The 19,987-nt window shown below is 54.7% G+C and overlaps 6 protein-coding genes across 6 annotated transcripts; 5 read left to right on the forward strand and 1 right to left on the reverse strand.

Moving 5' to 3' along the window:
- Positions 1 to 249: 249 nt before the first annotated feature.
- Positions 250 to 819, forward strand: ISF_00486 (hypothetical protein; the record flags this gene model as incomplete). Its single annotated transcript, XM_018844093.1, has 2 exons — positions 250 to 622; positions 695 to 819. 2 exons carry the CDS (start codon positions 250 to 252, stop codon positions 817 to 819), a joined length of 498 nt encoding a protein of 165 aa, XP_018708543.1.
- Positions 820 to 1,558: 739 nt separating this feature from the next.
- On the forward strand, positions 1,559 to 2,296 carry ISF_00487 (hypothetical protein; the record flags this gene model as incomplete). The annotated part of the gene is made up of 1 exon (XM_018844094.1): positions 1,559 to 2,296. One exon carries the CDS (start codon positions 1,559 to 1,561, stop codon positions 2,294 to 2,296), a length of 738 nt encoding a protein of 245 aa, XP_018708544.1.
- A 243-nt stretch (positions 2,297 to 2,539) lies between these two features.
- Positions 2,540 to 6,859, reverse strand: ISF_00488 (Tetratricopeptide-like helical; the record flags this gene model as incomplete). Its single annotated transcript, XM_018844095.1, has 2 exons — positions 2,540 to 6,680; positions 6,741 to 6,859. 2 exons carry the CDS (start codon positions 6,857 to 6,859, stop codon positions 2,540 to 2,542), a joined length of 4,260 nt encoding a protein of 1,419 aa, XP_018708545.1.
- A 1,076-nt stretch (positions 6,860 to 7,935) lies between these two features.
- Positions 7,936 to 10,194, forward strand: ISF_00489 (Glycoside hydrolase, superfamily; the record flags this gene model as incomplete). Its single annotated transcript, XM_018844096.1, has 1 exon — positions 7,936 to 10,194. The coding sequence occupies one exon, from the start codon at positions 7,936 to 7,938 to the stop codon at positions 10,192 to 10,194; it is 2,259 nt and encodes a 752-aa protein (XP_018708546.1).
- A 978-nt stretch (positions 10,195 to 11,172) lies between these two features.
- On the forward strand, positions 11,173 to 16,150 carry ISF_00490 (mitogen activated protein kinase kinase kinase 3, mapkkk3, mekk3; the record flags this gene model as incomplete). Its single annotated transcript, XM_018844097.1, has 3 exons — positions 11,173 to 12,225; positions 12,285 to 15,970; positions 16,024 to 16,150. The coding sequence occupies 3 exons, from the start codon at positions 11,173 to 11,175 to the stop codon at positions 16,148 to 16,150; spliced, it is 4,866 nt and encodes a 1,621-aa protein (XP_018708547.1).
- Positions 16,151 to 17,525: 1,375 nt separating this feature from the next.
- ISF_00491 (class I alpha-mannosidase) lies at positions 17,526 to 19,809 on the forward strand (the record flags this gene model as incomplete). Its single annotated transcript, XM_018844098.1, has 3 exons — positions 17,526 to 18,821; positions 18,872 to 19,464; positions 19,515 to 19,809. 3 exons carry the CDS (start codon positions 17,526 to 17,528, stop codon positions 19,807 to 19,809), a joined length of 2,184 nt encoding a protein of 727 aa, XP_018708548.1.
- Positions 19,810 to 19,987: the final 178 nt, after the last annotated feature.

A 19,987-nucleotide genomic window follows, 5' to 3' on the forward strand; every position in this document is an offset into this window, starting at 1 on the left:
CACGGAAGAACGTTGATCACCGGGATTCTAATCTGCACAGAACCAACACTTTACTTTTCCGCTTATACGAACCAATAATCATTGGATGAATACTTGCCCAATCCACAACCGTCGGTGGCTTTCCGTTAGAGTTAGCGGCAGCCTTATTCGTTATGGAGACGACGAAACCAGCAGTTGATTTCCAGCCCTTTTTTCCGCACAACATGACCATGTTGACTCCCTCTTGCAGACAGTGATAGATGCCTCATCATGGGAACGGACTTGGGAACTTGCCTTGCTGCTATCGCACCGGTGACTGGCATTATCGCAGGCCCTCTGACTTGCCACGAATGCCAGCCATACCGATGGGACGAACAGGGCCGCTGGATCGTGCACCGGTACGCCGACGCGCGACCTGTGACTCGGCTCTGGGGATATCGCGGGAATTTGTTTCCCGACGACCTGAAAGCTGGTGACGTAAACTGTCGCTATTCCGCCATGGTCACAGTTGAGACGGACGGCCGCTGCGCCGCGCTCCTGCGGTACGGCGCAAAATCCGTCGAGCAGCTCTTGATGCTCAACCCCGGCCTTGGCGGCGACTGCACCAAGATAAAGTACAACACGCCTTATTGCACCGAGGGTTGTGAGTCTCCCTGCCCAAACCCCAATTCCAGATGATGCCCCTGTGACGGGCAACGAATAACATGACTTGCAGTCTTAGAGCCGCTGCGGGCGCAGGATGGCCGCTGCGGCCCTCTCCATAAGAACGCGACGTGTCTCGGCGTTGCCCGCGGCCAGTGCTGCAACTCGGAAACCTGGAGGTGCGGCCAGTTGGAGTGAGTTTTTTCTCTCTTTTGTTGCTGCGCCGAGTCTCTCCTGTTCACCCCCGCCCCCCCCTGTTCTGACGCCTCCTTCCGCAGGCATGATTGTGCGCGTGGCGTCTGCTACGAGGGCGCCTGCTGGGGTCACAGGCATTACACGACCGACGGGACTTGCGGCAGCCAACACGGAGACCGCAAGTGCGCGGGCAAATGGGGAACCTGCTGCAGCGTCGAGGGACGCTGCGGGACGGGGGAGGAGTTTTGCGGTGCTGGACAGTGTCAGAGCGGTGACTGCGAAGAAGGAATTGGCAGACTGAGACAAAGGATCACAAGATTCTGTAGACTATACCTGTACAGTGCGTTTATGCATGAGACTGTCCATGATGGTGTCTCTCACTGTCTCAGATGCGAGGAATAAATAGGACGAGTAGTACGGAGTAGAAGGTCCATGTAGCCAGGACTGGACTGCCGTGATTTAGGAGCCTGTAGAAACTTGCGAGCCCTGTAAAATATGAGGAAAGGGTTCAGAATGTTAATAAATTGGTAATTTTACACTGGCAAATTTATTACCATTTGTGTCGTCATGTTGAAATCACCTAGACGGAGTGTTTGGGAACAACCAACAACATCAACCTACTTCTCCACAGCGAAAAACGTGTGCTGGTCAACAAACACGCGACAACATCCACCTTTACGAATTTACGAATATATGCAACATCAATAATAAAACCAAAAAAAATAACAAGTCTCTCCTCCCCATGGCGCCACCAAACACGGACCTCGTCCAGCAGCTGCGCACCTCCCTCGCCGCGCAGTCCCTCCCACCACCGTCCACTAGCTTCCTCGCCGCCCTCGTCTCCGCGCGCACGCCGCCGCTGCCCGCGCCCTCGCTGCTCGCCACCGCCCGCGCGCGCCTCCTCGCCTGCGACCTGACCTCCCCCTACCCGACCGCCGCGGGGGGCTCGTCATCGTCGCCGCCGATGCTGGACGTCCCCGCCATGGCCGCGCTGCCCGCCGACGTCGGCGACGCGCGCGTCAAGGCGCGCGTGCTGCCCCGCGACGTCCACGCGCAGGTGCTCGACGTCGAGAACCTCAGCCTCAGCCGGTGGCAGCAGGTCGAGGAGATGGAGGCGGTGGCGCGCGGGGAGCGCACCCGCGGCCGCGAGGTCGTGCGCGTCACCGAGGACGCTGACGACACGGCGGCGGTGGGGGGGAGGACGGCGGTGCATCGCCTGGTGCTGCAGGACTGCAGGGGCACGCTGGTGTACGCGATCGAGGCGGCGCGCGTGGACAGGATTGGCGTGGGTAGGACGATGATTGGGGAGAAGGTGCTGCTGCGCGCGGGGACGGTGGTGGCGCGGGGCTCGGTGCTGATGACGCCGGAGAGGACGGTGGTTCTCGGCGGCAAGATTGACGCGTGGCATGAGGAGTGGACGCGCGGGCGGCTGGACAGGTTGAAGGCGGCCGCCGCGGGAACGGACCGACCACGGCAGTGAGGGGCTGAACAAACACGGAGAAGGGCAGAGTTGCTATGTTTTGCAGTGGCGTTGCGCATCTTGATACCCGTATAGCGAGGCAGGCACAGTGTTGTCTATTCATATGCTAGCTGTACAAATGCTCATTTCATCGTATATTGACAAGTTGTTCAACGGCAAGGGCTCACACGGACAGCCCTTTCCTAGAACGGTATGTCCCTGACGCTCGAAAGCGCCTCTAGATACACAGGCATGGAGGTATCCCTAGACCCCCTCCGTCGCCCTCTTCAGAGCCGCCCACCCTGCCGTCTCCCACGGCGCCAGGACCGCTGCCCTCTGCGCGTCCGCAACCCCGCCGGTACCCGCGTGCGACGCCGCGAGGTCCGTCGCGTCCAGCCGTCCGCGCGGCGGGATGCCCCTGCGCGCCACCTTGAGCGACGTCTGCGCCGCGTGCGCGTCGCCCGCTGCCGCCGCCAGCGCCGACCACCCGTGCGGCAGGTGTGGGTGTAGCATCACGTCCGTCTGCATCTGTGTGAGCGCCAGCACCTCATCGGCACCCGCCGCGCCGAGCGTCGCCATGACCCGCATCACTTCGCCAATCTGCGCCTGCTCCCGATCCGCTACGCGATCGCTGGCGCGCAACGCCTGTAGCTCTTCGGCCACCGCCTCCACATTGCCCTCGTCCTCGTCAAGCAGCCCGATGACGCCCAGCAGCAGCACACTCTGCACGTGGTCGGGGTGCGCCTCAATGACTTCGAATAGCGACGAGCGTGCCTTTTCCTTCGCCTCTTCTGTGCCCTGAGCCCACAGGACCTGCGACAGCAAACATGTTGCATCTGGGTTGCTGTCCGACTCTTCAAGCGCGGCTTCAAAACATTTTTCGGCCTCGCCAAAGTCTTTCTCGTAAAATTGGGCTAGCCCAACCGTCAGGTGCGCTGAGAGCCTCGCCTTTTTGCGTTGCTCTCTCGTTAATTCGCTGTCTTGTTCGTCGCTACTTAGCCCCAGCGCCATCTCGCCGCATTCAATGGCCTTATCGTACGACTTGGAAGCCAGGTATGCACGAGCAAGATCTATTCTCGCCAGCGTGAACCGGGCCAGGCTCAGCGGAGATTCTGTCTGCTCATAGTCCGCTTCTATGCTGGAACAAATCGTCTCCAGGATCTCCACGGCACGGGCGTGGTCGCGAGTGCGCTCCAAGAACAAGCTGGCGAGGTGACCAAAGGCAAAGTCCTCCGGCCGCATGCTCTGTATTTGATTTAGCGCAAACACGGGCTGCAATAACGATGCAATGGTGATGTTCGTCGGCCCGACTAGAATGTGGTCAAACATGGACGAGGAATATTGCTGACGAACCGAAAGAGATGATGCTTCGGCAATATCCATTGCATGTGTAAACAGGCCACGGGCTTCCTTAGCATCTCCATACAGAAGAGCGACAAAGCCTTGACCAAGCCATGCATGCGCGTAGTCGGGGTCAGTCGACTGTGCTCTGGTAAAGGCTTCATTGGCCACTTTGAAATCTCCAGACATGAGAGCGAGCGCACCAAGATTCGTCCATCCCACCGGGCTGCGCTCGTCAATATGGATGCTGCGGACAAATGAGTGTTGCGACACGGCACCGTTAACCTCGCTTGTCACTACACCCAGTGCGTTCCAAAAGTCAGCATTGCCAGCCTCGAGCTCAATAGCTCGTTTGAAGCATCTAATGGCTGCCTTGAGGTAGTTGCTTGACTTCTTCCGCATGGAAACCGGCAAGCAAGAATGCGCCCTAAATTCAGCCCAGCCAAGGTTGAACATGGCAACGGCTTGGGCATGGACGTCTTTCGATACGGCATGAACAGCAACCTTGTGGCACAAAATCGTAGCCTGGATGCACCTGGTTAGCTCGACGCCAGATTTCTCATCCGCGGGGTAGATTCCTTGAGCCGAGACAATATCCGTGGTGACTTTGTCAACATTGGCGCTGATTTCGAATGCTTCCTTGGGAGCCTTCTCTAGTATCGCTCGAACATCTTCCAGGGGAAAATCAGAAGTACGACTCTGGACAGAAGCGAACACTGAACAAGCGTCACCAACAGTCTTCCAATAGTTGAAAGTCGCCAGAACATTTTCTTCAGCTTTTGACGCAAATTCGATTGTTTCCGAGGCAAATTCGATGGCCTTGCCAAACTGCCCCTTTTCGACACTAATCTGCGCATTGTCCACCATGGTCTGCATTAATGCGATAATGACACCTTCTTCGGCTGGATGCGTCTTGATCACCGACCGATATAGTTCAACGGCGTCATCATATTCTCCCAGCTCGCGCTTGATATTACCAAGCATGAACTTGGTGAACCAGGAGTCTGCCGACATGTCCTTGTCTGCCTGCTCCTCAAGTTTTTGGGCGTTGATGATTGCCTTCGTCGCGGCGACGTATCTTCCGGAATTGTGGTAGCTCTCACCGAGACCAACCCAGCAATGGTAATCTTCCGGCGCGAGTCGAAGTGCAGACTGAAAGGAGACGATGGCTTTGTGATACTCATGCTTGTTTAATTCGGCAACTCCAAGAGCTGCAAATGGCCAACTGATGCCCTTTCGCTTGGATCCAGGCGGTGGCTTGACTTTGCCAGAGTCCACCACACGCTGAGCGACCAGTTCAACCCTGTCCCAGTCGCCATCCTCCGCAAAGGAACGAGAGAGGCGCTCGGCAGAGATGACTTCTGCGGAAGACAGCTCAAGAGCTTTTTGGAAGCAGCGACGTGCACGTTTTTTGTCGTTAGCATAATCGCTGTAGAAGATTCCCAGCATGGTGTAGCAAGGTGCGTGATCGAGGTTGTTGTTCAGAGCTGCGAGCCAGTAGGCGTAAGCACATTCTCCTTTGCGCTGCTTTCTGGCTTGGCGAGATGTGTCAGAATTCCAAAGGCAGTAGCCCAGTCGATACTGTGCATCGGCAAGAAGTTCCTTGTTTGGCTCCTTGACATCTAGAGCGTTTAGACACTCGCGCAACCCGTCGGCGGCGAGCTTGTAATCGCCCTTGAGCGCTCGTACCCATGCAGCTTCTGACCTGACTTTTGTATTCTTGATATCCTTTTGCAAGGCTCGCTCCAGGAAATCGACAGCTTGGTCATACTCTTCCTCCTCCTCGTATATAAGTCCCACACCAATCATGGCACGCGTGGTCGTTGCATCATGCTTCAAGACCTTCTCGAAGAGACCTTTTGCTTCGCTGTGGTGCCGTGGTGACTGGTAGTAGACGAGCGATGTGGCCAGGCAGAGGGAATAGGCGTCTGTTGTGTCTTTGAAGTAGAAGCTGCTCAAGGCTTTCTCTTTGGCAATAAACTGAAGCGCTTTTCGCATGTACTCGACTGTACTTTCATATTCGCCATAGTGAAGGAAGAATTCACCAACAAGTCTGTATCCGAGTGATGACTCAGTGGCTGCAATGCCTTCTGTTATCATGATGATGCGATCTTCGTCAGTGAGCGGAACCACTGACGTAGGAACCCCGCCGTCGTCATCATCACTGTCGTCAGTCAACTCATCGGCGCATGGCTTTTGCTGTGCTGGAGTGGCAGCTGGAAATGGTGATATAGGCGAAGTCAGGAAAGCAGTGATGACTTTGTACAGATCGCTCTCGGGGAAGTGGGCACAGTAGCTGTGTAACAAATCGGCGCTCCAGTCGGAGATTTCCTTGTGGTCTTGCCAGTTGATGGCAATCTCCCAAGCGAGCCGGAAGGGGTGCTTGATTACGACCATGTCGTTGGCAAGGCCAATCACCTTGGCCAGCTCTGCGGCTTTTTGTTCGCCAGCGGGAAGGGCAAGGAGGCGATCATGGCAATACTGCACAAGCTTCTCTTCATATGTGCGCCTCAAGTCGTCATCAGTCGTCCAATTTATGAGTTGTCGGTACACACTTTCCAGTTTGCTTTGTGCATAGACTTCACGCTTTACTTCAAGCGTCACTTCGTTCAGCTTGGCTCCGAGTCGAGTTCTGCGTTCTCCAACAAGTGTATTGATGCGCTTCTTCTCAAAGTCTTCGAGAATCACAGCAATGGTTTCGTAGGTTTTGGCTGGCGCAGGAAACCGACCTTCGAGAATAGCGTACAGAGGGCTTTCTGGAAGTCTGATCCACAGTGCATCAGCGTATTGCAGACGATCTCCTCTCACGCGGGCAAAGTCGACGAATTTGTCTGCGACATCCTGCGCCTTGTATGCATCATTCGCTGCGTGGAAAATATGAGAGAGCTGGATGACAGCATGCTGGTACTCTCCGAGCTTCTGCGCGCCTTGTTTCTCGTAGAGCTTGATGAGACCTTGCCAGCCTTGGCCTTCCGTGGGGCGCAACTCTGTGGCTGTTTTGTAGACCTTTTCAGCGTCTTCAGTTCTGCCATTTTTGTCCAACGCAAAGGCTAAAAATATGTTCCTGTGCACAGAGTCTGAGTGATCCGGGCAGCGTGAGCAGTTGTCGAGGAAGCGAACTTACGCTTGATAGTTCTGGGGGTCCTTCCTCAGCAGATCTTGGGACTTGGCGATAGCGTCATCAAATTTCTGCGATTTGACGGCCTCGTTTATGCCTTTCAAGGCAGCCTTTGAGCCTGACATTTCGCCTGGTTCACGCTGCAGCACACAGGTAATCCGCTTGTTTGCAGGGCCTAGGCTGAATCGCGGGGGCGACGCGGGGTGCAATTATGCTGGAGCAACAAACATCGCCGTGCCTGTTGGTTCGAGTATGGGCTTTCAAGATGGCGCAATGCTTAAGAGTCGCTGGAAATTCGATTGGGTCTCAGGCCACACACAACAAGCAGTAAATCATGAGGTAATGTGAGGTTTTGCCTGTCGTGGAGGCTTGGGAGCTGTAGTGGGGTTACCCGGAGATTCCCCGCCACGACTCTCTGGGCCGTGATGGTGATGCCTCGTTGAGCATATTGATGTTGCAAATTTATGCCATGAATTTGTGTAGGTTCATTTATCTTCTTCTACAATTATTTTTTTCAATATTGTACTTGTACTAAGCAACATGTGGAGGATACATGGCGACCTTTGCCACACCACAAAATACTACTATGCAACATATTATTCCGACAACGGCAACTGAGCTGTTAATAACTACCAAACAACCTGTTACTTCCGATATTCAGCTAGCCCATTCAAGTAAATTATATGCGATCGTTTCACTCAGAAAGATGGCTTGCGCGTATATCGGATTCTGGTCGTGTTGGGCTTCCCCCATTGTGCTAGCCCCTCCGAGCGGAGCCAAGAAAAACCGAAGACACCAATGAAACCACTGATCGTCGGCGATGAAGATGACAGCCTCTGGCTTGTCGCTTCAGCGCTCTTCGGCCACCCCCCACTCGGAGTGGGGAAGGGGAGCAGCCTCGCAGCGTGCTTCAGGCGGTCACGTCACGCTGAAGCGCCGCCTGGCCTCTCGGTCATGGTCAGGTACCTCTGCCTTCCACTCTGCTATCATCAATCCATCCTTCTTCTCACTCATCTTGGCTCTCTCATTTATCGCCCTCATTCACCTTCCAGCGAAGTCTGCTACGAATCAATATACGCCCGAGTGCTCAAATCGAAGAGCAGCGCACACTTAACGAGACGCGACGACTCCGATCCGCCTTCGCTCCACCAAGTACGACAACTGGTGAAACGAGCGACTGCAACGTTCTCTGAGCCCAATCATGGCTGCATTCCGTTTGACCATCGATGACGGCCAATTTCGAGATAAACAAGGTCGCCAGGTAATCCTTCGTGGCATTAATGTCGCTGGCGACTCCAAGCTGCCGAGCGAGCCTGAGCAACCGTCCCACGTTAGCGAGCGCTTCTTCGACGGCGACAATGTATCCTTCCACAACCGACCGTTCCCCAAGGACGAAGCGGCAACGCACTTTGCCCGTCTCAAGAGATATGGATTCAATACGATTCGATACCTGTTCACGTGGGAGGCCCTCGAGGCTGCTGGGCCCGGAAATTACGACGAAGAATTCATTCAGCAAACGATTGACGTGCTGCGCATCGCCAAATCGTTCGGTTTCTACATCTTCATGGATCCGCATCAGGATGTCTGGTCAAGGTTTACAGGAGGCTCAGGCGCACCAATGTGGACTATCTACGCTTGTGGCCTAAACCCAGAGAGCTTCGCAGCAACCCAGGCTGCCATCGTACACAATACATGGCCAGATCCAAGCCAATTCCCCAAGATGATATGGTCTACAAATTACTTTCGGCTCGCTACTGGGACCATTTTCACCATGTTTTTCGCCGGCAAAGACTTTGCGCCTAAGTGCATCATCGATGGGGTGAACATCCAGGACTACCTGCAGAATCATTTCATAAACGCATGCGCGCATCTAGCCAGGCGCATACATGAGGCCGGTGACCTCGAAGACGAGGTTGTCATGGGCTGGGAGAGTATGAATGAGCCTAACAAATGCATGATTGGCTACCAAGACCTTACTGTCATCCCCAAAGCTCAACATCTGAAGAAGGGCACTTCTCCAACAATGTGGCAGACATTCCTAACAGGTATGGGCCGAGCTTGCGAGATTGACACTTGGGATATGGGTGGTCTGGGACCATACAAGACAGGGACGGAATTAGTCGACCCTGAGGGCGAAATCGCCTGGCTGCCTGATGATTATGACGACTCGAGATACGGCTGGAAGCGAGATCCTGGTTGGAAACTCGGAGAGTGCATCTGGGCTCAGCACGGTGTTTGGGACCCCGTCACCGACACGCTCCTGAGAAAAGACTACTTTGCCAACAATCCCAACAGTGGCACCAGTATCGACTATCCCGAATTCACAAACACATATTTCATGGATTTTTGGCGTAAATACAAAGCCGGGTGCAGAGCGATCCACAAGGATTGTATCATGCTGATGCAGTATCCGACGCTGGAGCTTCCACCAGAGATCAAGGGTACTGCAGATGACGACAAGCTACTTGTCTTCACGCCCCATTACTACGACGGTATAACATTGATGACGAAGCACTGGAATAGCACTTGGAACGTGGACGTGGTTGGTGTCTTGCGTGGCAAGTACCTGCACCCGGCATTTGCCATCAAGATCGGAGAGACCGCAATTCGAAATTGCTTAAAGGACCAGCTCGCGACACTTCGACAAGAGGGAATCGACCGTACCGGAAGGCATCCTTGTTTACTGACCGAGTTTGGTATCCCTTATGACATGGATGATAAGAAGGCCTATAAGACGGGCGACTATAGCAGCCAAACTGCGGCACTCGATGCCAACTACTTTGCCGCCGAGGGGTCAGGCATGGAGGGGCACTGCCTATGGGTCTATAGCGCCAAGAATGTGCATCAATGGGGCGAGAACTGGAACGGTGAAGACCTGTCCATATTCTCGCTTGATGACCTTGTTCCGCCGGCATCTGCCATGCCAAAGTATTCTGACTCAAACGTCAGTCTGCCTGAGGAGAATAGCGTTAACCCCACAAATCTCCGTCGTTCAATGACAAGCCCGTCTATCAGCTCGACACCATCCCTCAACAATCCTGAACTTACGAATGCGCCCGGATATCGTGCTGCGGAAGCGTTCATTCGGCCCACCGCCACCGTGATAGCGGGCGAAGTTATCTCCGCCGGCTTTGATCTACGACGATGCGCATACGACCTAAAGCTCACGGCACCCAAGGTGACTGACGAGAAGTTTCCGACGGTGGTGTATCTCCCCGAGTTCCATTTTCCCCGAGACGAATGCGAGGTTGCCGTGACGTCGGGCAAGTGGGAGATTAGCATCGACGAAGACGAGGGCGTGCCTCTGCAGAGACTGAAGTGGTGGCATCCCGAAGGCGAGCAAAGCATCACAGTAACCGGGCTAGTCCGCAAGCATGATATTCTTGCTAGCACGGCAGACGAGGATTCATACTTGCAGCAGTGCCAGCAAGGGTATCTCAACAGCTGCACTCTGATGTGAGGTCATTGGGGGGACGATTATTTATTTTATAGGAGGTTGGGACTTGTCTGAAAGGATCTTATGGGAAACAATTTGTTTTGGCTATTTACGATGGCACGACCATTCTACCTCCTTGTAGGTTGCAATATTATGCAAGCGACTGGTTGTGGAAGTGCCAGGCCCAGTTGTGAATGGACTCCACAGAGTTGCCACCTGGACGGACTAAGAACTTGGCCAGGTCCTCCAAAAATTGCGAGAGCGGTCACACTTTCTCACAGTACTAATGTAGACATGTGCAGCGCAGCACTCGCCCAGTAAATTTTGAACTGAACAATTGCTTGGCTTCACGTAGACCTGACTCGTAGGCCACCCTTGGTGCATCTTCGAAGTTTGCTTCTAACCGTACCTGCACTTGTCTTTTTAGTGGTTGGCACACCCACTGTAGCTCAGGTGGATCCTGCCCGGGGCCGGGGACAGCGTTACCCGTCCTCACAGGACGATGGCTGGGTTCCAGCTGGCAGCTCTCCACTTCCTCCAGTGGTCAAAGGCACCCTCGGACCGCTTTGTCGTGCCCGCTTTCTCTTGTCTGGTGATTTCATTTGTTTCCCTCGAATCCCTTTTCGCATCTCAAAGGGCCGTCGCCTGGCCGCCCCGAATGACGACGCCCGACTGTCTGCTGCCGAACCCCTGAACACGACCGACCCCGCCGCTCGTCGGCGACCGCCAAAAGTCATACGACAGCGCAACGGCTGAACGGCTGAAGCCGCCCAAGCAATTCCGGCCCAGTGATATCGCAGCCCGGCTTCGTCCACGCCTCGCCGTCGCCAACGAGGCTGAGGCTCGTCGCTCTGCAGTTTATTGTGGCTATAGATGTCGAATTTCGTCCGATATCGCTTTCGCACCCATCAATCACTTCAGACGGCGCTGGTGCTCTCGCTTTAAACTACCTGTCCCCCGTCAAACACTTCGACAGAGGCTAGGCCTCAGACGTAGCCCATCATGTATCAGGGTGGCCAACGACATGTCTCGAACAACGATCCGACCCGGCCTTTCCAGGTACCGCCGCCGCCGCCGCCAATATCTTCGCCTCCCATGAACGGGCCGCAAATGGGCAGCATGATGAACGTCCCCCCGCCGCCGCCACGATATCCTCCTGCGCCGCCTGGAACTGCGCCCGGCGTCATGATACCCCCGCCGCCGGGACCGCCGCCAGGCCCTCCTCTTGTTCAGCAGCAACAGCAACAACAGCCGACATGGCATGGTAACTACGGTCGAATGTATGACGGTCGTGGCGGCTTCAATCTGCCCCCGCCGCCCCCGACACCAGGACAGCACCAACCTTACAACCCGAAGATGCATGCACAGATGGCCGCCCGACAACATGCCATGGCAATGCCCCCGCCTCCACCTCCGAGCGACGCGATGAGCGCAACATATATACCCAGTGCCAATTCTTATGGTGAGGGAGTCGGTATTCCGGGCTTTGGCGGCGACGATCACTTGCCCCCAGACTCGTCCCAGGGACTGACAGTCTCGGACAATGGCACTTCCACAGGACACGATGATCCTCGAGGCCAACAATATATGCCTGCGACAACACATTCTAGAGGGCTCACCAGTGGCTCAGGCATGTCAGGTGCTGCTGCCGGACTCATTTCTCCAGAGCTGGCTGAGCAGTGGCCATTGGACACGGTGCTCATCTGGCTGGCGCAAAACATGTTCTCCAGAGAATGGCAGGAGACATTTCGAGCGCTGCATCTATGTGGACAGCAATTCCTCGAGCTCGGCAACCCGCATGGGCTGCGCGGAAACCACAGCATGATGCATCAGCAAGTTTATCCCCAGCTTGCGCGCGAGTGCACCCAAAATGGTGTTCCATGGAACCAGCAGGCTGAACGCGATGAGGGAAAGCGTATGCGGCGCTTAATTCGAAGCATTGTAACAGGCAAACCTGTGGAACTATCCAAGTCGCATGGCCGACAAGACTCTACCAACAGTGGACAGAGCGCTACCATCCCAAGCGCCGGCACCGACCCGGCTGATTCCCCAAACGTATGCATCATCTATACCCCGCTAAACTTTATTTTCATCGTACTGACAAGATTATACAGACGCCTCTGAATCCGCCTGGGCCGGGCTTTGCTGCCAGGCGATTTTCCCAGACAAGAGCAACCACGATGCCCACCTTGAATACCTCAACAATGTCTAGCTCCGAGAGCGGCCACCGTCTTGCACTCAAAATGTCCGAAAGCGACACAGGGCGGCAGGGAACCTCGGTTATGAAGAGCACAATAAGCGAAGGGGCACTGTATCGTGGTACAGCCCAACGCTCTGACAGTCCGACTACAGGTGGAAGTCCTGTTCCACAGCAGAAAATGTTTACATCTGCCCCTCTGACCGCGTCTCCCAACTCTACCAAGTTTGGCCACCGCTCAAGGCACAGTACTGATTCCCTCTCGTCGAATGCTGCCATTTACGGATCTGGTATTCCAGCCGATGCAGCAAACATGTTTAAGGGCGGAATGAGTATCGCGGATATTGTGGGCAGCCGCACCTTGGACGGTCGCGCCAGCTTCTCCCCCAATGAATCCGGCGATCGCTCTGCAGGTACAGAGCCTGGATCCGCGAAAGATTCCAAGAGCTTTCTCAGCTTCATGCATCGCAAAAAGAAGCAGCGTGACGAGAGTGGTATGCCGTCCCCAGAAGACGGCGATTATCCAAATTCGCCCAACGGAGCTACCAAGGCGACAGCACTCGGCATTCGTGAAGCACATGCCAGTGATGCGAACCTCGATCATGGCAGCCCAACAAAATCCACTCGAGTATTCGTGCTGGCAACGTTTGACTCGTGGAACTTTCGAATGTGTGATATTACCCGTGCTGAATCAGCGTCAGACATCAAGCGGGCGATTTGCGTGGGCCTTGGAATCAACGACTCGGGAAATGCCCGGCTGTTTGCAACGGAACTCGGACAGTTTGAACACAAAGAAGAGTTGAGTGATGATCGAATTGTTTCTTCCAAGGAAGCGCAGCCCAAACAACTCACAACGTTGAAGTTCTTTGTGGATCTCAATGGACGTGGTAATAACAATGCAGAAACTGGAGCTGGCCTACCTTCACAAAATTCCTTGGCACCCGGCATGGACGAGGAAGCGTACGCGAAGCTTAATGGCTCCCGCCAACGATCCATATCCTCGCCACCGACATCGAGATCTAATACGATATCGGAAAATAGAATCGACGAGAAGACCCTTGCACAAGAAGCCAGCGAGTACCGGGCCGAAATGGAGCGCAAACAGCGCGAATATCTCGAGAAACGAAAGCAAGCCAATAAGAAAGGAAGCACGCCCAACACTCCGGAACTAGGAAATGGATTCGGCATCATTGGGCGGAATGTCGACTTTGACCAACCCCGCGACTCTCCGTTTGAGGACAGGAAACCTTCTGAGCATCTCTTCCCCCAGAGGAAACCACCGGCACCACCAAGCGACCCTTCAGCAACACTGCTCAAAGCGAATTCTCTCAAAAAGCCAGGACACGGCAAGCGAAGCTCTACTACTGGCTCGGATGGATTCCCAAGCCCCAGGCGTATTGTTACCTCTAATAGCGACGGTCCGGATGGATTCAAGAGCCGCCAGGCTAGTGTACAACCACTGGATGGATCCGAAGGCATCGGTAGCGCTTTGGCAGGAATCGGTCGCCGTATGGGTGCTGTTGGGCAGTCGAGCGCGAACGCTCCACGGTCCGTCTCTAGTATGGCTAACTTGCAGTCGGGTAGCTCTGCTGGTGGTCTTCAACGCTCAGGTAAGAAGGGTTCGCCGAGTGGTCAAGTGAAGGAATCGGGGTCAGAGGGGGCTCAGGCCAACGGCAGCTCGCGTAAAATGACGTGGAGCTCCGGAAACCTGTCATTTGCCGTACCTGACTACTCACCTGGCGGAACCCTCATGCCAATGCCTAAGTCTGACCCAGCTGATGATAAACTACCTGGTGTAGGGATGCAACCACCGTCGTCTTCGGAACTAAGCCCAAGCACTCTCCTGCCAAAGCGGTTCAACTTTGACACTGTACCTGACAGCCTCCAACAACGCAACAGCAACGACTTCCGCAGGAGCTCGGAAGTCAGCTTTGCGACGCCGGCGGCACCAAAACGTCCTACCCCAGCAAATAATGATAGCGATGACTCGGATGACGGCCTATTCCAGATCCCCCTTGCCGGCCGTGAGAAAGGAAAGGGCAAAAGCAAGGCTGGGACTAGTCACAAGCGACCGAGCATCATTGTCAATACGCAACGGCCTAAGAGCAAGGTGGTGTCCGTTTCATTCCAGTCACCTCAGGCAAGCACCGCTACAGAGAGCCTTGACGACAGCAGAAGTGGCACCAGCTCATGGCGCACACCCACGACGCCGGGGTCAACCAACTTTGATGCCGATGATAAAGTGTCTCGGCGCAAATCATTCATTGAAAAGGACGTCTGGGCCAACCGTCCTCCTACCGATGCGTTACTGAACAACCTCGATGATTTCTTCCCAAACCTGGATCTTGACGAGCCTGTACTAGAAGACAGCGTAGGAAATAATTTGACTGTCTCTCCTATAGTCCACGAGCTCGATGCAACAGGGCACCAGCGCACCCCGTCCAGCGCATCCGGAGGAGAGGAAGCTTCAAAGATGCCAGCGGCAATTCCTCCCTCCAGGCAGCCATCACTATACGGAGAGGGGGACACGCTCGGGTCTGACGAATCCACTCTAAAGGCTTCAGACCGCCCGATGTCTTCGCACGGTGGGGGCTCGAGAAGCCTGAAGCGCTCGGTTGGACTTGGCAGAATGAAGTCGATCAGAGAGGTGGCACGGGGTGCGCACGAAGCTAACAAGCGGTTCACCTCGATGTCACAAAGCGGCGGCAACAATAACTCGAACTTGATGCGGCGAAAGAGCACCAAGATGTTCAACGCCAACATTGTGCAGATTCGGCCAGACCAACGAGGTAGCATGGCGATGCCAGACCGCATTCAAGAAACGGGGCTGAAGCGACAGACTACTTTCCGGTGGTTCAAAGGTCAGCTGATTGGTAAGGGCACGTATGGTCGGGTGTACCTGGGTATGAATGCAACGACGGGAGAGTTCTTGGCGGTCAAGGAAGTTGAGGTGAACGCAAAGGCGGCGGGCGGAGACAAGAGCAAGATGAAGGAGATGGTAGCGGCGCTGGACCAAGAGATTGACACAATGCAGCACCTCGACCACATCAACATTGTGCAGTACTTGGGATGCGAGCGCAAGGAGACGAGTATCAGCATCTTCCTAGAGTACATCTCGGGTGGCAGCATCGGGTCGTGTCTACGCAAGCACGGAAGATTCGAGGAGTCGGTGGTGTCATCGCTGACGAGGCAGACACTGTCAGGGCTGGCATATCTGCACCGCGAAGGTATTCTCCACCGCGATCTCAAGGCGGACAACATCTTGCTGGACCTGGACGGGACGTGCAAGATTAGCGACTTTGGCATCTCAAAGAAGACGGATAACATCTACGGCAACGACAAGACCAACAACATGCAGGGCTCCGTGTTCTGGATGGCACCAGAGGTGATTCGGTCGCAAGGGGAGGGGTACAGTGCCAAGGTGGACATTTGGAGTCTTGGGTGCGTGGTGCTGGAGATGTTTGCGGGCCGTCGACCGTGGAGCAAGGAAGAGGCGGTCGGTGCGATTTACAAGATCGCGAACGGAGAGACGCCGCCGATTCCCGAGGACGTGGAAGAGCTGACTCCTCTGGCGGTGGCGTTTATGGCAGATTGCTTCCAAGTGTAAGCTTTTGTTCTGGGCGAGATTTGAAGGCGAGCTAACCGCTGTGATGCAGGAATCCTGGGGAGCGACCGACAGCAGAGGTGTTGTTGTCGCAGCATCCATTTTGCGAGTGGGATCCGAGCTACAACTTTTACGACACGGAGGTGTATTTCAAGATTAAGGACTCTTACAAGTCGTGATGAGGAAGGGAATGGCGATGCAGAAGGAAGTGGTTGGTGCATTTCATCGGGTTCTTTTTTTTGTTCTGGCACAAAATTAGCGTTGTATATGTAGCCTGTATGTCTTTGAGCACATGAGGAAGGAAATGGATAGCTTGTAGTGGAGGTAATACACGGCGTCTACGGAGCGTTTGTTGATGGTATCTGCGTGAGATGCGATACCTCGGTATGGTATGAGGTTGGTTGTGGCGCAGATAGGGTGGGCCGGGCTGGACCCGTGATGTGGACGCCTTTACGAGGAGCCGAGTGAGAAGAACTAATTGATAACTGGTTGGCCAAGGGAGCAAAGGCTATTCACTTTGCAAGTCTTCCGAGACATTGCCATGATTAATCTGACCTTGTGACGTGATATGTATGTATGTATGTCTGTAGGGGGCATCTTGGCAATTGTCTGTGCCACAGCTCTGTTGTCTTGAAGCAGCGTCAAGTCTGTGTGTGCGTGCATGGTCCCACTAATATATGAAGCCAGGGCCCCCCGTGGCGCATGAATTTGCCATTCCCGCTGGCGGATTCCCCCACAAGGCCAGCCTGTTAGGTAAGGCAGGTAAGGCAGCGCCACATTGTACATGGCTGCCACTTATGTAGGTGCCGAAATAGACTTAATTGCGCCCACACAGGACAGCCTAACAAAAAGCTAAAAGGTACTACTAACCTACCTATGGGGTGGCTTGTGCTGCTTCTCCTCCTTGCTTCGGATGATTGCTGGGCGGAGGTACGGTTACAGCGATACCAAGCAGGTACAGTACCTACTAAAGCTGTGACGGGCCACAGTGTCTACAAAATTCGCCTAAACCCTGGCTCGCGAGTCCGTTTTCCCTGCTCGCCGTGGTCCTTGCGCCGGTAACAAAGGTACTGTCTGTTTTAGACACCATTGACGCCAAAAAGGTACCTCCGACCAGCTTCGCCGTTCCTCAACCTCCCTCCTCCTTACCACCTGCATCTTTCAACGACTCGTCAATTCGCTTAGCAACCATATTCCTCCTTCTTTGCTCTGAGGTTTCCCCTGGTTTCCTTTTAGCTTTGTCTTTTGTTTATAGAATCTGTCCTTGCATTCTGTCTTTTTATACCCCTCCACTACGTTTTTTGTCCCATTCCATCATTTCACCAGGGGTTGTCTGTCGTCCGTCCCCTTCCCCGCAGACAGTCCAGCTTACTATCCCCCCCGACGTCCGTCGGCTACAATGATCAACAACTAATTTTGACGAATTCTTGCATCGACCGGAGTCAACTCATCTTTACCGTACCATCAGCTACACAACAGGCCCATCGTCGTTGGTGCCATCCTGCTTCGCCGAGCTGGCCAGTTTTTGCGACACGCCCCGCCCCTTCGCCCACCATGCTGCGACGCAGATACAAGGGCTACATCATCGTCGCATTTTTCCTCCTCTGCCTCGTCTACATTTTGCAAAGGTCGTGGGATGCCGCGCCGACGCGCCTTCCCGACGCGCGCACGCCGCCGAAATCGCCTGTCCACCAGGGCCTCGACACCACCGCACCACAGCAGCAAGCCGATTCCAGGTTGCCCGCCCAGGACAATGGCCAGAAGCCCATTCTCGGCGCGGAGAAGCCCCCAGTCGCTGCTGAGTCCGTGTCCAAGAAGGGAGCTTCATCGCCGACGCAAAAGCCAAAGGTGGTGACCCCTGCCGAGTCGCCTGTGCCCAAGTCAAGCACCAATCCTGCGCCCAAGGTCAAGGAGACCACGGCCGACCTCAGCAGTGAGACTCCTGCCACCACCAAGTCAGTCGCTGCGCCTTCAAGCTCCAAGACTCGAATTCACTGGAGGTCCTTCACCCAAGACTTTCCCGTCCCGACGGAGTCCGTGGTCCCTGTGCCCACCGGCAAACCCAAGCCTATTCCCCAGATTCAGTACAATTTTAAAGTAGAGTCTGCCGCCGACAAGGCCAAGCGCGAGGCTCGCCTCAGCAAGGTCAAAGCTTCCATTTCCAAATCGTGGAACTCGTACCGCAAGCATGCTTGGATGCACGATGAGCTGCGGCCCATTTCCGGCTCCTTCAAGGACCCGTTCTGCGGCTGGGCTGCCACCCTTGTTGACTCGCTAGATACACTCTGGATCGCCGGTCTCAAGGATGAGTTCGACGATGCAGTCAAAAATGGCGTCGCCAAAATTGACTTTACCTTTAGCGAAAAGGGTGATATCCCCGTTTTTGAAACCACCATCCGCTACCTCGGAGGCTTACTTTCCGCATTTGACGTCAGCGGTGGTCACAAGGGAGAGTACTCAGTACTACTCGACAAGGCTGTTGAGCTTGCCGAGGTGCTCTTTGGCGTCTTCGATACTCCCAACCGCATGCCTGTGCTCTACTACCGCTGGCAGCCGCAATACGTATCAGGGGAGCACAAAGCTGGCTTTGTTGGCGTCGCCGAACTCGCTACTCTCTCCATGGAGTTTACTCGCCTCGCTCAATTGACCAAGGAAGACAAGTATTATGATGCCATTGACCGTATCACAAATGCTCTCATCAAGTTCCAGGCAGATGGCAAAGCAGCCATTCCTGGTCTTTTCCCTGAAAACCTCGATGCCAGCGGTGAGAGTCTAGTCCCATCGTCGTCCTACTCGCAGTCCTTTTCAATGGGTGGATCACAAGACTCTGCCTACGAATACTTCCCCAAGGTAAGATCCAAGCGCGCTAGAGCTCAGACACCGTGTTAACCGCTTCACAGGAATACCTTCTCCTTGGTGGCTTGGAGCCCAAATACAAGAAGCTGCACGAAGACACTATCGACGCCGTCGACGAATGGCTCATGTATCGACCCATGATCAATGACACGGAGTGGGATCTGTATTTTTCCGCCAAAATCAGGACGCAGGGTGATCCAGGCCATGACCTAGACGTAGAATACGAGTCGACGCATCTCACCTGCTTCATTGGTGGCATGTATGGCCTCGGTGCGAAAATCTTTGACCGCCCGAAGGACCTCGAGACGGCCAAGCGACTGACAGACGGATGCGTCTGGGCCTATCACAAAACTCCCAGTGGTCTCATGCCCGAGGCTTCTCTCATGATGCCCTGTCCTTCTCTCGAGAGGTGTGAATTCGACCGGACCAAGTGGTACGAGTCTCTGGACTCGAGCAAATCGTATCGCGACCAACAGATCAGCGAGTGGGAGCTTCAGTATGGCTCCGTCGCCAAGTCTGGTGACAGCAGCGTCCCTGAGCGTCCACAGAGCCATGAGGAGTATGTCCACGACTACGTTACCGCCACCGGGTTGCCAGCCGGGTTCTCCCGCGTGTTGTACAAAAGTTATATTCTTCGGTATGTCCTCATTGTCAACGGTAGATGTAGTCTCCGCTAACAACCTGCAGGCCGGAAGCCATCGAGTCTGTGTGGTACATGTACCGCATCACCGGCGACCCTACGTGGATGGACAAGGGTTGGGCCATGTATGAAGCTACAATAGCGGCGACTGACACGGATCTCGCGAGCACGGCCGTCTCCGACGTCATGGTTAAAAAGCCGCCGATGGATGACTCGATGGAGAGCTTCTGGCTCGCCGAAACGCTCAAGTATTATTATCTGCTCTACGCCGGCCCCGATGTCATTAGCCTGGATGAATGGGTTCTCAACACTGAGGCGCATCCGTTTCGCCGTCCGACATGAACAAGCGAGCACTTCACGTAACTTGCCGCTACTGGAGGAGGATACAAGAGGGTGAATCGGGTCTTTCAAATTGTACATTGCATGTATCGCAGCTGCGGTCATTCCTGGCGTTTAGGCGTTGCTGCTTCTGAGTATAGCCTCATTGGCAGTTGAATTGATATATTTTTATGTTCTTCGC

The sequence above is a fragment of the Cordyceps fumosorosea genome (genome assembly GCF_001636725.1).
Source record: "Cordyceps fumosorosea ARSEF 2679 chromosome Unknown scaffold_1, whole genome shotgun sequence".
Taxonomy (NCBI): Eukaryota; Fungi; Ascomycota; class Sordariomycetes; order Hypocreales; family Cordycipitaceae; genus Cordyceps; species Cordyceps fumosorosea.